This window comes from Ambystoma mexicanum, chromosome 14 (assembly GCF_040938575.1).
Source record: "Ambystoma mexicanum isolate Mex_15411 chromosome 14, UKY_AmexF1_1, whole genome shotgun sequence".
NCBI classification, from domain to species: Eukaryota; Metazoa; Chordata; class Amphibia; order Caudata; family Ambystomatidae; genus Ambystoma; species Ambystoma mexicanum.
Window position 1 is genome coordinate 380,409,603 of NC_090940.1, and position 17,077 is coordinate 380,426,679.

Consider the following 17,077-nt stretch of genomic DNA (forward strand, 5'->3'; position numbering starts at 1 on the left):
AAGAGAAGTCTCTACATATCAATTGTCTGGAGCTTCTGGTGGGATCCTTTGCTGTGAACAGTCTGGCCAAGGGCAGGGTGAATTGTTGCATCCTTCTGAGGATGGACAATGTCTCAGCGGTTAGATGCATCAACAAGCTGGGAGGGGCGCGATCCAAGGGGTTGGTGGATCCAGCCTGGGATTTTTGGCATTTCTGTCTCAACAGAGGGATAATGCTAGAGGCAGTGTATCTTCCCGGTCTAGTGAACACAGTAGCGGACTGGAATTCCAGCCTTCTCCACGATGGAAGCAACTGGAAACTAGACTTAGGGGTTTTGCAACTCCTAGTGGCCACCTGGTGTCCATTCTGCACTGACCTCTTTGCCTCTCGCATCAATTGTCAGGTGCCTCAGTTCTTCAGTTGGTGACCGGAACCGGACACAGAGGCTGTGGATGAGTTTGTGCAAGATTGTATGAGTCTCGGGGGGTATGCCCCCGCTCCCCCTGCTCTCTCATCCCTCGGACCCTCCTGCATGTTTCCATACAGCGGGTGTCCCTGGTGTGGATTACTCAATTTTGGCCAGCTCGGGTGTGGTTTCCTTTTTGGAGCCGGCGGTAGACATCAATTCCCTGCTTGCTTCCATGCTTTCCCCTTCTTCTCACGGTCCCGGGGGAGGTCCACACAAGCTTGTGCTACAAGGTCAACTGCCTCCCATTGCTTGGAAGATTTCTGTGATTCCTGGGCTTTCCTGGGCTTTAGGGAGACGGGTTCCAGGTTCTCATGGACTCTTGGGCTAGATACATGCCAAGTTCCTTCTCTTCTGCGTGGGGTGGTACATGATTGGGGGTGTCGATCCCGTCTATGCTCCTCTGGTAGATGTGGTAAATTTTCTGGTGACGTGATCAAGGAAGGGACGGCTTGCGGGACAATTAATAATTTCCATTCGGCAAATTCGGGAGGTCATGTATTAGTTAAAGGAGAACTGGTGCGCAAGCATTTTCTGGTTAGGAATGCGTTAGTCCATTAGGTTTAAAGTTCCACCTAAAGCTAAATACTCTACCTTTTGGGATGTTAAGATGGTTTTTCGGCTGTTTCAGTCCTTGCCTGATAATGGGGCTTTGTCACATCAACAGTTGTCTGGCAAATTGGCTATGTTTCTGTGCCTTTCTGTGTTCTATCAAGAGGGTGTCTGATGCTAGGGCATTGAATGTGGACAATTAGGTGTTTTCTGCTCAAGGTGTCACCTTCTTTGTCTCACATCCCACAAAGAACATTACCACCTCGGTTTCTTATCCTTCGTTTCGGGAGCTTGAGAAATTGTGTGTAGTTAACTGGTTGCAATGTTATGAATTTATGAGTTCTGCTTATAGACCTTCCCTCTACCTTTCAGCTGCTTATTTCCATCAGGAAGCCTTTTCGGGCAGTTTCTTTTTCCACATTGGTTCGCTGGGTTAATTGCATAATGAAAGAAGCGGGGTGGATGTCTATCTTTGGGGCTCATTCTTCCATGGGCGCTATGCCATACAAGTCGGTTCTACTTGGTGGTAGTCTACAAGATATCCTCAAAGCAACTAATTGGTCCAGGGAGTTGAGTTTTAAAACCTTTTCATCACAAGAAGGTTCAGCATGTTGCTAATGTGGTCCTGCTGGAGCTTTGAACGTGCATAATATGAAGCCTCTGTTCTCTACATAGAATGGTTAACCCCCTGCACTAACGTGAGCGGGGGTTTAAATTCTATTAAGCGACACAGAGGCAAGTGTTATCCCTCCCTCCCGCCCTCCCTTATGTTGCGTGTGCCTTCTTGCAGTTCCCTTCTGAGGCTGAAATCTGTGCTGAGTTTCACTATCTGTCCCAAAGGAGATCCATAGGAGCTGGACGTCGCTAGCAGGATGGATATCCGTTGTCGTTTGGACTGTTATTACTGTTCTGGAATCGGCTTAGCAGTTACAGAAGAGGACAAAGGACTTTGTTCAGGACAATTTAGAGAGGGGCTCGGACCCCCATTGGTTAAGAGGGGCGTGTCAGCCATCTTAGGATGGGGTCCTCCGCTGGATTGTAAAATGGATCAATTTTGTTGATTGATTTTTCATGTTTTAAAGCATTCTTTAAAAGCATGTCATAACATGTCTTTGCTGCTGTTCGAGAGTAAAGAAGAATATAATGCATAATACTCCTGTGTCAATTAATAGAATCTAAACCCCCTCTAACGTTAGTGAGGGGGGGTTATCCATTGTTTCTCGTGATTAAGTAAAAGCGAGTAGAAGTTGTTTGCAGGTGTGGCAAGTTACTCTAACAAGAGAATTGTATCACATGCTTATCTCGGTGAAGTTAAAGTACCGGGGTGAAGGAAAAAGCCTTTCCTTTTCCCATTGTTGGATCTAAAGTGTTACCGAACGGTTGTGTGCCTCCTATTAAGGAGGAGAATGTTACAAGTAAACTTTATGAAGTAGAAGCTGGCTTTCCCGCATTGTTACAAGAAGCCTGTCTAACATCAAAGGGAGGTTGTGCATATGAAACTTTGTTTCCCAATTTCTATTGAAGTTGAATGCTAAAAGAGGGAACGCAAAGCTTTAAGTGGAAGTTTGTCATCAAAACGAAATTGCGTGCACCTAAATTAGTTCTACAGAGAAGCTTAATTCTTGTAACATCTTGAACAATTATTTAGCAGATGTAGAAGTTGTTGAAATAAGTAGAAGAACAAACATTACCCAAGTTGGTGGACAAAACCCTTTCAAGGTGAAACCAGCCCAATTAAGAACTGAACTCCATTGTTTGAAAGTTGTTAAATCTGTTGTAAACCTAGAGTCCTATGATATAAGGGTGACCAGGTTATCCAATGCTGGAAGAGTGGCAATACAGCTTTGGGGTAACTACTGGAGACAAGAAGGTATATGTGATGCTGGGGAAGGGAGCTGGGTGCTTGTTGGAAAAAATAATTTATAAATCTGTAGTGCTGAGAATGTTCAAGTCAAGAGGGAGAAGGAGTCTGGGAGCTAAGACAGAAAGGAAAGGCAAAGAGTCTTCCCTTTCTTACTATACACGAGAGAAGAGTGCCTTGCCAACCTGTAGATGTTGAAGTGTCTTGTTGAAGTTTCCTAAAATACCAAGTAGCAGTAGTACTGTGGTTGTCTATACATTTGTCAGAATGTTTGAATGTAGTAGAAGCAGAAGCAGACTGTGGGGTAAAGGAGCCTGCTCTCACAGTATCATTGGCAGACAGGAGTTGCTAGAGAGGGAGCAAACCCTAAGAAGAAGCATCCTGACAAAGTATATTCAAGATGCAGCAGAAGTACGGGAGGAACAGTTGTTAAGCAGAAGTAATACTTTTGTCATAAACTATTCATTCTTTCCTGGAAGGGGGTTATCCAGGAATACCATTGGTGCTGTTGTTTTCTTTGTGGAAATCAGAAAGGGAATATTTTCATCAAGCGACGAAGAAACTGTAACAAGTGATATGATATGATATGATATGGTATTTGTAACGCGCCTATACACAGGTGTTTCAAGGCGCGACGAGGCAGGGAGGGGAGGGACAAGGGGAGACAGACAACGATCCTACTAGGCCAGGTGTCATTCAGATCGCGCAAGTGCAGGGGTGGGGGAGGGGGAAAAGTGCAAGGGGAAGGGGAGGGGGGGGGAAGTGCAGTACAAGGTAAGTGGCGTAAAGTAATAAATAAATAGGGCCAGCTGGTGGCAAGTGCGAGGTAGGTGCAGAGCAAGTGCTGGGGAAGGGGGGGGGGCTGTAGGGATACAGAGACAGTCCCGCAGTGCAAAGGGGTTCCAGGGCATCAGTGCAAGTGGAGAGTGGCTGGGCCCAGGACCGAGGCCGTTTAGAGTGGTCCAGTTGCAGGATCAGTGCAGTTTCAGTGAAGAATTAATTAGCTGTTCAGCAGGGGAGAGGGAGAGAGAAAGCAGAAGCAAAGAGGAAGGTTTTGAGGTGCTTCCGGAACCGGAGATGGTTCTCCTCAAGTTTCAGGGAGGCAGGGAGGCAGGAAGGCTGTTACAGAGGGATTTTTGTCTGTCAACTTTTGTGTCTTTGGAACTTTTCAAAGAATGATTTGTCTTTCTTTTCCTTGGAAGAAATTGGCTTAGGGATATTCCTGGGGGTGCAAGATCTGCCCAGGACAAACAGAAGTCATCCCAGTCACTGGTTATTTGAAATCTTTTATTTATGTTGTTCATATGTTACTTTGTATATTTCGTTGTTAAGTGTGAGGGTTTGTTTTGTGTATGCTAGATTTTCCCTTAGATCCTAGACTAGGTAGGGAATCCCCTGGTAGAGTAGGTTTAGTTAGGGTTTATTCACAGTTTTTCTTTAAAATCAAACGTCAAACCTTGAGAAAACTAAACCCAGTTGTGAGCCTCACATTACTGATCCCTCACAGTAGGTCATGATAACCAGTTAAGTGCTGGGAAGGAAGGGTCCAGAATGCCAGTGCAGGCCCATGTCTGAGAAGGGCTGTCTGACCGAGTAGTAAGAGCCTGAAAAGGAGTGGAACAGACTTGCAGCAAAGGTACGGGAAGACTAAAATCAGAGCCACCTTTTGGATCGCCCCACAAAAAACTGAAGAAACTCCAGGAGAGCTGTTCCACTTTTTGTTCAATACAAGTCTTTTTCATTTGAAACTTTTTTTTGTTTAGTTAAGACTTTTATTTGGCTGGGGAACCTCACAAAGTGACAGGTCGTGGCGAATGCTTCATACAAATTTAAAAAGTTGTAGTAGAAGTCATTGGTACAATTGTACAACTTCATTTCCCAGTCCCGAATTTCTCTGTTTCTTAACAGATAATTATCAGTGTATTTTGGTATCAAAAAGTGGTCTCCCATTTGCCCGTATGTCGAGGGGAATTTCATCTGATTCACCTCCTGCCTCCTCTTTGACCCTTTTGTGGTACCATTAACCGTCCCGAGAACCCTTGTACCTTTTAGAGTTGAAGTCTGCGTCTTCCTGTTGATCTCAGGTTTCTCCTTTTCCTCATTCGGGTCTTCTGCGGTCCCCTGGCAAACTGCGCGGTCTCTGTAGTAGTTGGTTGCCTGCAGGCTGAGTTTCGACCTTTGACCGTGCGACTGGCTCCTGCACTTTTCCAGACCTCTGTTTCACCAGCTTCGTGGCCCAGTCCACCGACGTAGGACTGGATAAACACGCCCGAGCCTTGTTGCTCGCATCCCAGTCAGCAGCATTCTCTCCTTTCTACGACAAACAATCCTCTGGCTCGTGGTTCCTCCTGGGAGGGTCTGACAAAAGGGTAAGTCCTTCCTTGATCTTTATGTTCAATCAGCAATGACGGCTAGAATGCTCATTCAAGTTCTTAGGAGGACTCTTCCTTGTTCCGCACCTCCTCCTCGTCTCAGTACCAGTCAAGGAGGTCTTCATTAGGTCAACACTACTCTTGTCTCAGTAACTGTGAGGTATTCAGTCTTGCATATATACATGGATGTGTGTGTTATGGAAGTGAGGGATGTGTAAAGAACTCATGGTGGCAACAGTAAAGATAAACACAAGTGATCATAGGTCAAGGGTGAAAAAAAACCTAATTCTAACATGGGAGCAAGCTACAACCATCAACAAATAATAAGGCAGTCCTAGTGGTATCTTGTCAAATAAAAAGGGCCTATACTAAAAGAAACTATTGCCAATCCTTACCTCTAAGTTACAAAATAGTATGGGATAATGTTCACCAGAAAAGAAAGAAGTGTTCACAAAAAGATAAGTCAGGATGGTATAGCTGGGGTATCCCTTCCCCATGTTTTCTAGCACCGACTATCCTTAGTTTTAGTTGGGTAGGAAAATCCCACTTTATAAGCATAGGGCAAGATAGGCTTTATCCCAAACTCTTTGTAATTTTAAATAAAAGTTTGTAGCCCAAACTTTCCTCGGTTGTCTGGGTCTAGTTCCTGATGCCTTTGCAACTGTTGTAGATTAGACTACCTCAAGGTCATGGAAAGTACTTAGGCTAAGAAGATCAGGAACGTAGGTAATTCAAGTACTAGAACGAAGTGGAATTCAGGAACAATGAATTGCAATGCCAAGAAGGAACTGCAGCGGTATAGACTTCCTGTCGGAGAGACACAGCCGACAAGGACGCGAGACCGGGAAGCACGACTGAGATGCAGACAAGGCCAGGACGAAGCCGAGAGAAGTTTGCTCCTGGAATCAAGCGGACAATGCAACACTTTGACGGCTTCCAGAGATTTACGCGAGGCTGGCTGACGTGAATGCGAGAGGCAGTGTCCAGACGGTATTACGTAGATTCATCCCCAACAGTTTTTTTTTAATTGTTTTGAAAAAATGAATTGAAAAATATGGGGGCTGGGTTAAGAGGTTACAAGGGGTGGGGAGGTGGTCGGTGCAGGGTAAAAAATGTGATGTTATTTTGAAAAAATTAATTTCGATGTAGGGACATGGAACTATCCAAACCGTCGCTCCAAGGAGATCTGCGAGGAGAAGGCACCAAAGCACAGAGATGCACCCATAGCATACAGAGGAGAAGACCAATCTCAAGAAGAAGTGCCAGCACATCCTGGCAACACAGAAGGTATCAGGAGAGGCGCGGGAACCGTTTGGGGCTGCAATGTGTACAGGGGGCAAAAACCGTGTACAAATATAACAAACAGGACTATCTTCCTTGTGTCAGTACTTGGCAAAAGAGGCAACCAAGGAGCATTAAGGGAAGAGGAGAGGAATAAGGGTTAAGGAACCAAACCAAAAGAGTGATACGAGTCCTCTTCCTTGTGGAACTACTTGACAGGGAAGTGGGCCAAACCAAAGGAGAGAGAAGCCTGGGTTCCAGACCCTCATAACACTCCAGAGTTGGGTGTTGCAAGTGTGAAACCTAATGAGGAGAAGACCAGGGTAAGGTAGTCATTCCCTCTGGTTGTAAGATGGTGTGTTACAGATGCCAGAAGAGTCATTCTCCTGGTCCATCAGAGAAAGGACACATTGGGCCTCCTTACGAGGCAAGCGGAATGGATTTAACAGCGCTGGTAAAGGTGCCGGTGCCGTTAATCCCATTCTGCCCTATTACGAGGTTCCCTCGCGGGACCCGCTCTGGACGTCTGGTCAGACGTTATTAAAGGGCCCGTTGTAAGCTCCCTTCCCATTCCCATTGAGCCCTATGGGGGCACAAATGGGAATGGGAATGGGGATGGGTAAATCGAATGAGGAATTACCGGGTCCTCCAAGGTTGGAATGGCACAGTAAATCCTCATTCAAGGAACCTGGACCTGAGTTTGGAGGCAGCCATGCCATTATTAAGCACTGAGTTAGTTAGCGTTGGTATGTGTCTTTGGGATTAGTCCTTGGTCAGGGGTTGTTGAAAAAGCCACGTTTTGAGAGATTTGAGAAATTAGAGAATTGTGGGCGCATTCAGAGCCGATACATGATCTAGTTCCAGAGGGTGGGTGAGTGAAAAGAGAAGGATCGTTTGAGGGTCCTCTCTTTGCGGACGAGTTGTGATTCAAACAGGTTAGTCGATTTGCTGCGCTACAAGGGTGTGTGGCCTGATATGTGGAGCTTAGAGCAGCAAAGACGTGAATAGGAGGGAGCAAAGTAGGCGGGTGAAGCAAGAGCATAAATGAGAGGGAGAAACGCTGGAGGAGAGATGACTCCAAGGTGTAAAGAATACAAGATGACAAAGGAAGTAGATAAATCGAGGAGGAGGAGGAGGAGGAGGAGGAGGAGGAGGAGGAGGAGGAGGAGGAGGAGGAGGAGGAGGAGGAGGAGGAGGAGGAGGAGGAGGAGGAGGAGGAGGAGGAACCATAAGTCTATTTTTCTCTGCCAGACCCCATGTGGTACCAGGTGTGTGGGGGTGGGGGGTGTACCTGGTAGAGTTCCGCTGGACCAAGGCATGAGCTTAATGACGTGAGAGGCAACTAAGAAAGGCATAACAAAATCCAAGAAACTGAACACTATAAACCCCAGAATTTGAGTGACTGTTTGCTGCCAAGAAAGTGAATGCAAAATGGGGGAGAGCTGGAAAAATTGTGGACCATGATCCTAGAGAAAATATGGTTTATTTTTGTGAACCCAAATGCCACCCTATGGGCGTATTCAAAACCTATTCCCTACTTAAACCTCTGTTGGTCCCCGAGCTGTGCTGTATAGTGTTGCACTTACGTTTAGTTCAAAAATATGTATTTTGACTTCCTCCACCTGAGGCCTTAACCCCTTTTTTTCTGTAAGCCTCTCAGTCTGTTCTTCCTTGGTAGATCCAGTATCCTTCTATGTATCAATCAGTGGATCTGATTTTACTGGAGATCTCCTGATCTGTCTCCTACTTGGCTCTGCTGCTTCTTCTAGCAATTCTGACCTCCAGATGCGGTCGTAAAGGAAAACACCTATAGATATATATATACCCCATTTCTCCTTCAGCATCCCCTCCTTCAAATGCTTTCAAAGGAATATTTGTTTTAGTTCCTGAGGTCCAGAGGAGATGATCACAAATGAAGTCAGCCGCTGTCTGACATTTATGTAACAGACTGGTGAGTCAGTAGCCACAGGTGTTGGGGTTGTTGTAGTTCCAGAGTTTTTCAGAAGGTTGAGATATCATCTGCACGCCAGGAAGCCAGGTCTACAGCAGCAAATACTGGGCCTTCTATTAAAAAATGCCTACATTACCCTTTATAAACAGGCTTTTGTGAAAACTAGGCCTTCAAATGTGTCCTCTCAAATTATGGGTTCATGCAAAGATGCAACTTATTCCCTGTGTCATGTTTGAATAGAATTACATCTGTTGAATACGTTTTCAAAATCTACTACTGGCGCAAAGTTAGTTATTCAAATGGATTGTGTCCTCCAACGTATTCCACATCTTTGACATGTAATGTCCACAGCTGTGCACTTTGGAAAAATGTTCAGCAGAGGGCGTCATGTGTCGATGACGTCGGGTCGATGTCCCTCGAAGGCCTCCGTCGAGCGCAACGTCACCGGATGTTCTAAATAGGACGCACGGCGCCAGCAGCCTCAGTTCTGTTTTTTTCGCAAACGTATTGCTTCGTGAAACTCGGCGTGTCTCGTGTGTTCATCGTTGAGATGTCTTTTTCTTCAACTCCTCCTACTCTGCGGTCTTGCTTCAAGACCTGCCGGGGCTGCAAATCGAAAATGTCAATCACCGACCCGCATTGCATTTGTTTGTTGTGCTTGGGCGAGTCGCACAACACCGACAACTGTTTGAAATGCTAGTCACTGACTGCCAAGGCCTTGCGGAAGGGGAAGCTCCCGGTAGGTAGGGGTTCTAAGCCCAGTAAGTCCCGAAAATCGAAGTCCAAAGGGGTGTCCACCGACGGGTGGAGACCCGGGGTTCTCGGTCCCAGAGTGGTTCCCGCCATTCTTCTTCTTCGACGAGGCATTGGCGGAAGCGCCGTCACCAGTCTCCTTCCCCGTCCTCCTCTGAGGAGGGAGCCATGAGGAAAGTGGCATTCCCGACAAAGTCCTCGACTCCGGAGGAATGGGCTGCCTTTAAGGAGCAAATGATAGCAATAATTCAATCGCAGGGCACGGGTCCGGTTGCGCCTTCTAACGAAGCCGGCCATGATAGATCTCATACCGTGGCTCGCACGCCTTCGGGCTCGGGTCCGCAACAAGACTCCCATAGGGAACCTTTGAGGTCCTGTTCGGACAAGGCATCAGAGAGTCGAAAAAGAAGTGCTTCTAGGTCTCTGTCCTCGTCCCCAGTGAGACCGTTGCAACCTCCTAAGGGCTCGATGCCAGTGTCGACTTGGTCAGCGCCGTGTCTGTCTGACTCGGATGTCGACGCTTTGCCATCTTATCAGCCCACGGCGCCGTCGGCACCAGTGTCGACGCCGAAGCCTTTGGTGCTCACGACTTCGAGGTTGTCGACTCTCTCGGCGTCGAAGCATTCAGCGCTATCGGTGCCTTGGGGTATTTTTGCCCGAAATTTGCCTTTGGTGTACCCCGATGTGGTGGATCCTCCTAGGAAGGCTACGGCGAAGTCTGTGAGGCCAGTTTTGGACTCCAGGCCCTCTTCTGTCACCAGGCCTGTGTTTCAATTCCCTCTGGCTGACATATATGAAGAGGAAGAAAGGTCTGAGTTTGAGGACCCTGGTGAACTTGATGAAGCTCCACTTATTTCTGGAGGCAGTTGGAGGAGTTGAGGGAGACCCTCCATGATGCCAGTGTGTTGGACACTTCTCCGGAAGTGGAATTTGGTAGGCCTGAGCCTGGGGCTCATGCAGAGTCTTCATACAGGAGGCTCATGGCTAGGGTCTCGGAGTATCTGGGCTGGTCCAGTCCACCTGAAGACTTTGTGCAGAATGATCTAACGGACATCTTAGATCAAGGTCCGTCCTCTGACCCTGTTTTACCATTTCATCTCACCTTACAGAAAAGGATGGCAGCTGCTTGGCAGTCCCCGGAATCCCTTCCGGCTGTTAATAAATCTTTGACAAAGAAGTACCGCCCTTCCGTTAGCAACCCCAGCTATTTATCTACTCACCGCACTCCTGAGAATTTGGTGGTTCAGGCGGCTACGGCCACCACGAGGCAGGCAATGTACCCTACCATCCCTCCGGATAGGGACAACAAGCGCTTTAGACGGTTGTGCCCGGAAGGTATTTTCTGCTGGGAGCATGGTCTTGAAATCGGCCAACTTCCCTTGTGCCTTGGCAAGGTTCTCACACACTCTGTGGAACGGTTTTCTTTAGCGGCTGAACATATTCCCGAGGGGGAAGAAAGGGATGGGTTCCTTGCTCTCGTGCAAGATGGCAAGGGTGCTATGGGTGAATCCCTTCAGTCGGGTTTGGATACGGCTGACAGTGTTAGCTGAACCATGGCTGCGAGCAGCGTTATACGCAGATTTACGTGGTTGCTGAAGTTGGGTTTTACTCCTGATGTGCAGGCCAGTCTTCTGAACATGCCCTTTGATGGTTTGGCAGCAAGGCTGACAATAGTCTTGAGAGGTTGCAGACCTCGAAAGCTGCGGCTAAATCTTTAAGCGCAGCTGTGCGTCAACCTCTGCCTTTTCGTCCTAGGGGACAGCAATGGAGGGGAGGTTCTTTTCGTTACTACGCCTCCTTTGGTAGAACGAGAGGGGCCGCCAGTCAAAGGGGCCAGTGAGAAAGTACCCGTGGTGGTCTGGGAAATTGTGGTGCCAAAGCTGCCTCTTAGCCTTCAGGCACTGCTGCAGCCGCTTCCAAACAGTCATGAGGCCATGTCCCATGGTTCGCCGGTTGGGGGCAGACTGTCTCAGCATCTCCAAGAATTGCGAACCATTACTTCAGATGCGTGTGTTCTGGATATCATAGCCCTCGGCTACTGCCTTCCCTTCCTTCAGCGGCCTCACGAAAATCCACCAGGGAAACTCTTTGAAGCTTCCGGATCCGCTCCTTGCGCAGGAAATCCTAACCCTGCTGGAGAAAGGCGCTATAGAACTGTTGCCTGTAGCGGAGAGGAACAAGGGATGGTATTCCCCTTATTTTTTGATTCCGAAGAAAGCCTGGGGATTGAGACCCATCATGGACTTGCATTGGTTGAACAAACCTCTCAGGAAGGACAAGTTCAAGATGGTTACTCTTTCTCAAGTCCTCCAGGCCCTTTAACTTCAGGATTGGTTGGTCTCTGGGCCTACAGGATGCTTACTTTTATGTGCCGATTCATTCCCAAGCACGGAAAGTACCTGAGGTTTGCGGCTGGCGACTCACACTTTCAGTTTCGGGTCCTGCCATTCGGATTGACCTCCGCCCAAGGGTCTTCACCAAGCTAATGGTGGTGGTGGCAGCGTACCTCAGGCGAGTGGGGATTCATGTCTACCCCTACCTGGTCAACTGGCTTATCCGGGCGTGCTCTCCCGAGCAAGCGTTGGATCACCTCGGTCTCACCTGCCGCACCCTCCACCGGCTGGGCTTCTCCCTGAATTTCAAGAAGTCGCATCTGATAACTTCCCAACAGCTCCAGTACATCAGGGCTGTGTTAGACGCGTCCTTGGGGAAGTGCTCGCCTCCCAAGGTGAGGGCTCATCACATTGTGCAGATGGTGGACAGGTTTCAACATGCCCAGAGTCTCCCGGCTTTCGAATTCTTAAGGTTGCTTGGCCTCATGGCATCCCACATTTTTCTGGTGCCAGAGGCCAGGCTGCGGATGAGATCCCTGCAATGGGTTCTCAAGATGTAGTGGTCACAGTTCTCAGGCAAGATGTTGGATCCCGTTCAGATTCCATTCTCGGTCTCTCAGGATCTTCTGTGGTGGGCCAAGGGATGAGGGGAGAACCATTTTGGCAACCATGGCCGGAGGTGACTCTAGTGACGGATGCTTCCCTCACAGAATGGGGCACTCATGCCAACGATTTGACAGCCAGCGGTCGTTGGTCTCTGTCAGAGTCCAAACTCCACATCAATCTGTTAGAGCTGAAGGCCATCAGGCTAGCCCTGAATGCTTTTCTGCCTTCTGTATGGGGGAAGAGTGTTCTGATCATGACGGATAACACAGTGGCCATGCATTACCTCTAGAAAAAAGGGGGGGGGTAGGGTCACTCCCGTTGTGTAGAGAGGCAATGCAGCTCTGGTTCTAGGCCATCCAGCAGGGAATTTCGATCTCGGCAGTTCATCTGGCCGGAGATGAAAATGCGGCGGCGGATGCTCTGAACAGGCAGAGCACGATCTTAGGAGAAGCGTTCGTGGTGGATTGGTCATTCCCACTGCTGTACGTGTTTCTTCCAGTCCCCATCATTCCTCAAGTGTTAAGGAGGTTACGGAGGTTCGGTTCCCACATGATCCTCATTGCTCTGGATTGGGACAGGAGAGCATGGTACCCGGACCTTCTAGAAATGTCCATCTGGCCTCCACGCCGTCTACCCTACCGGTCTACCCTACCGAGAGGATCTGCTCAGGGGGGAGGGGGTTCCGGTTCTTCATCCAGAGGTCAAGACTCTCAACCTTCACGCTTGGTATCTGAAAGGTTGAGGTATTAGGATTGGGACCTCCCGGATGATGTGATGGAGGTGTTGCTTTCACCCAGGCGGCCTACAACAAAATCCCTGTACCGTTGCCTTTGGCGTAAGTTCTGCGACTGGTGCAGAGGTCACAATGTTGATCCTTTTCAGTGCTCCATTCCTATGGTTTTGTCTTTCTTACTTTCTTTGGCCCACAGGGTTCTTCAAGTTGGTACCATTAAGGGTTACCTGGCAGCGCTGTCTATCTTTAAGCGCTTGTCTGAAGAATGTTCTTACTTTAAGATTTCTTTGATTTCTCAGTTTCTTAAAGGACCGACTAATGTATTCCCGCCGTCCCCTTTCCAGGTGCCGGTTTGGGATTGAATTTGGTTTTGAAATTTCTCATGGGTGCTCCGTTTGAACCTTTGCACTCTTGTCCTTTGAGGTTACTGTCCTTCAAGACTGTGTTCTTGGTTGCGGTCATTTCCGCTCCCAGAGTGAGTGAATTGCAGGCACTTTCATCTAAGCCACCCTTTACTGTGTTTCACAAGGACAGGGTTGTAATGCGGGTACGTCCTTCTTTTCTACCTACGGTAGTATCTGAATATCATTTGAGTCAAAAGGTGGTCTTCCATCTTTCTACCCTTCTCCTCATCCTGTTAAGGAAGAGGAGCGATTCCATTGGTTGGATCCTAGGAGAGCTCTGAGCTTTTACATTTCTAGGATGTCCAGGGTCAGAGTGGACGATCAACTCTTTGTAGGATATGCTGGACACGATTGGGCCAGGCTGTTACCAAACAGACCCTGTCCAGGTGGATTATCCTCACCATTACAGAGTGTTACTGATTGGCGGGTAAGGACCCTCCTGATGGGTTGCAAGCTCATTCCACTAGGGGCGTGGCTACTTCCACAGCCCTCGAGCGGGGGGGATTCCTATAAGGAATATTTGTGATGCAGCCACATGGGCTTCAATCCACACCTTTGTTAAACATTACTCCCTGGATATGATCCATGGTCAGGATATGGCCCTTGGAAAGCGGTTCTTTATTCCACAATCTGATTGGGTACTCTACATTCTTTTCCCTCCTCCATTTACTGGTACTGCTTTGGAAGTCTATCAAAGATGTGGAATACGTTGGAGGACACAATCAATTTGAAGAACAAGTTACTTACCAACTGGTAACGTTTTTTCAACTGGATGTTCCTCCAATGTATTCCACAGCCCTCCCAGCCTGCCCCTCTGAAGAAATTCCTACGCGATTGCAGCTTACATGCAAGGCTATGTGCAGTCAAGCAGGCATGAGACTGGTGCCACAGGTTCTGAGGGAAAAAACTTAAACTGAGGTTGCGGGCGCCGTGCGTCCTATTTATAACATCCAGTGACGTCGCCCTGACGGATGCCTTCGAGGCACATGGACCCAACGTCATCGACGCAGTACGCCCTCTGCTGAAAAAGTTTCCAAAGTGCACAGCTGTGGACATTAAGGGCCTAATTCACAGAATGTTTTCCTATGGAACTGAACCATTATAAAACACTTCCATGAATCAGGTCCTAAATGTCAAAGATGTGGAATACGTTGGAGGAACATCCAGTCGAAAGAAAGTTACCAGTTGGTAAGTAACTTGTTCATCTGAGACGTTAAGCATGAGGTCTGCTGATTTATGTCTTTATTTTAATCTGTAATTATTACATTTTCATTTGTAACATGTTAAGTATGTCTTATTTGTATGAATTTAATGTTCCTATTTAGTATTTGGCATTCACTTGCGGATTAATCCGAGGAGGTTTATCCAATTTGGGAATAAAGAGTATAGTGACAGCAGAAGTCTCAATAATGCCAGCATGTAAGTATTAGAGCAAAATGACTGTCTATATTAATCCACTTTTGTAATTAGTATATACTGAATTTCACCAAAATGTCAAACATGGAATGTCTGTTTACTTTTAGTTCTAACCTTAGGTGTCAAACCATAATGCATGAGTACTACATGTAATTATTTTTATATCATTCCATCCAAATCTCGGTTAAGTTTAGTTCAAGATTGCAATTGGGCTTCAAATCGATGTTGGCGGGTCGAACTGAACATGCCAAAAACAAACGGTAGTAAATTGTTGGTGCCCAATAATTTTTAATTGGGGGCAGAGTGTACTGTAGAGATCTGAAAAAAATGGCAGAATGGAAGCTCATGAAAGAATTCCCCACATTTTTGTCTAACAAATGTTCCAATAGAAAGCAAATCCTAGAAATGAATGAGTGGGGCCAAATATGTGAAGGAAACGAATTATGGCATATTTTAAAAATCAATAAAGTGGTGTGAGGGTGTTGATTGGCAAACACCTTTATTAACAACAAAAATGTGGGGGAGTTGAAGGAAATCCTAACTAAGCCTACCTCTAAAATGGGGTTCCCTGCCTCAACAATACTAGCTAATGAAACTGTTAGCGTCGGAATGTCCAAAGCAAAGTTTGCTGTCCTGTGTCCAAATCCTAACCTATCCCTCACAGGCCAAACTTAACAAAAGGGTGAAAAGGGCAATGTCTCTTGGCTGCCAACCTGTGGCCCAGTTTTGCTCCTCCTAAACATAGGTTCCAATATACTTGAGGGGTTGATTCCCTTTCCCCAGATTCTTTCCAGCTTTATCCAACTTGGTCTTCTGTGAGCAGACGTGCTTCCCAGGTACTGCAACAAGATAAAATAGCCTGGTGTTCTCTCCGAAGCTATGCTGTGATTGTTCTTTTGATTTGCTGTGGCTCCCAGAACCTGTTCCCAGTACCCCTCCTCTTGGCCCACTCTCCTGCCAAGTGGGGTACACAGTGTTCTTGAATTCCCAGTTATGTCTCTCTGTTTTCACTTGCACCCACAGCCTTGGTTTACACTCCTGCCAAGGTCTCTGATTGTCACTTGCACAACTTGTATTCCTCTTGAATGTGGTTCGGGGATCACTTCCCCCAATGTGGGTCCCAAGCCCCCTTCACGTGTTCATCAGAATTGTCTTTTTATCTAATCACGCTCTGCTCCACAGCCCTGGTTTACTCGCTTGCCACGGTCTGTGAAGATCACTTGTAGCTGCAAAGTTCATATGCCCTTTTATGACTGCCTGGGGTATGCGTTTCTGATATGGGTCCCAGAGCCCATTCCCTTGGTTAGTCACCATGTCCTCTTGCTTTGATCTCCCTTCGGTCCACGGCCTTGGTTTACTCTCCTGCAAAGTTCCATGAGCACCCCTTACATTTATAAGGTTTGTTTCCCCCTTGTCACTGGTCTGGGTATGCGGTACTCGTATGGTTCCCAGGCCCCCTTCCCTAGATCACTTTGTCCCAGTAAGTATTTTCTCTTTGCTTTGTTTCGTGCTCCATGTGCTCTCTGGGTCTCCCCAACCTTCAGCCTAGCCACTCTTGTGCCTGTATGGTCTTGGCTGTCTCTCTTCGGTTGTTTGCAGGTCTTCCAGGAGCTTTGTCAGCTTCTCTGGTCCAGCTGCATCTTCCCCACACCTCTGTGTCTCTCTCCTGCAGTTTGCTGGTGATTGTGTCAGTGCAGCAGCTCCGGTTACCGGTAGGCAAGCTCCCCTCTTCTCCGGTCTGTTTCCTGCATTGTGGTTCCTCTGCAAGCCTTACTCATGGACACATCAACCTCTCTCTGCTGTGGGTCTACGCGGCCCTCTGCACCGAGTTGAGTACAAAGACGCCATTATTCTCTTCCCTCTCTGCTTTTGAATGACAGCTGGCCAATCACGTTGCTAAGGTTGGAGCGCATACCTCCGTTCTCGTCAGGGACCTTCATTACTCGTGGCCTCTTCTTCATCCCATTGTTTTCGGTCTGAGATATCTTGCAAAAACACATGAGGGCATTAGGTTTTGGAGAATGGACATGGTTTTGAGGGAAGGTGGGAGTGTTACAGGGATACCGCATTCTTCCAAGATCACCACTACTCTCAGTGGGGTCCTCCCTCCCCATGATATCCTCCCGCTGAGTACCAGCGGGACTATTGGGTTGCAGCCTCACCTCTCTGGCCTCATAGAAAGGGGTTCCCCCCTCTAAAGCAGTGATGATACCTCTGGATTTGTCACAGTGGTCTAAGGGCAAAGCCTGGCATTCCATGTGGCCTAAACCAATAAATGGTCACCAGCCGTCACATGACCCCGGTTCTGAACTAGAACCGCTAAAGCAAATGTCACAAGGAGGTTCTGAACAGCCCATGTTATTTGAAAG

At 47.6% G+C, this 17,077-nt stretch overlaps 1 protein-coding gene across 6 annotated transcripts in view; it reads left to right on the forward strand.

Annotated features, from left to right (window-relative positions):
- The window catches only part of TRAPPC6B (trafficking protein particle complex subunit 6B), a 351,021-nt gene that overhangs the window by 215,022 nt on the left and 118,922 nt on the right, over positions 1–17,077 (forward strand). For 4 of the 6 annotated variants that reach the window (XM_069637497.1, XM_069637496.1, XM_069637500.1 and 1 more), the window contains one exon: positions 14,618–14,711. The exons of 1 other annotated variant lie outside the window; for it this stretch is intronic. In XM_069637497.1, the coding sequence (XP_069493598.1) occupies positions 14,618–14,711 (94 nt within the window). Of the gene's footprint in view, positions 1–14,617; positions 14,723–17,077 lie in introns of those variants that run through there. One more of the 6 variants, XM_069637498.1, reaches the window with a different exon arrangement.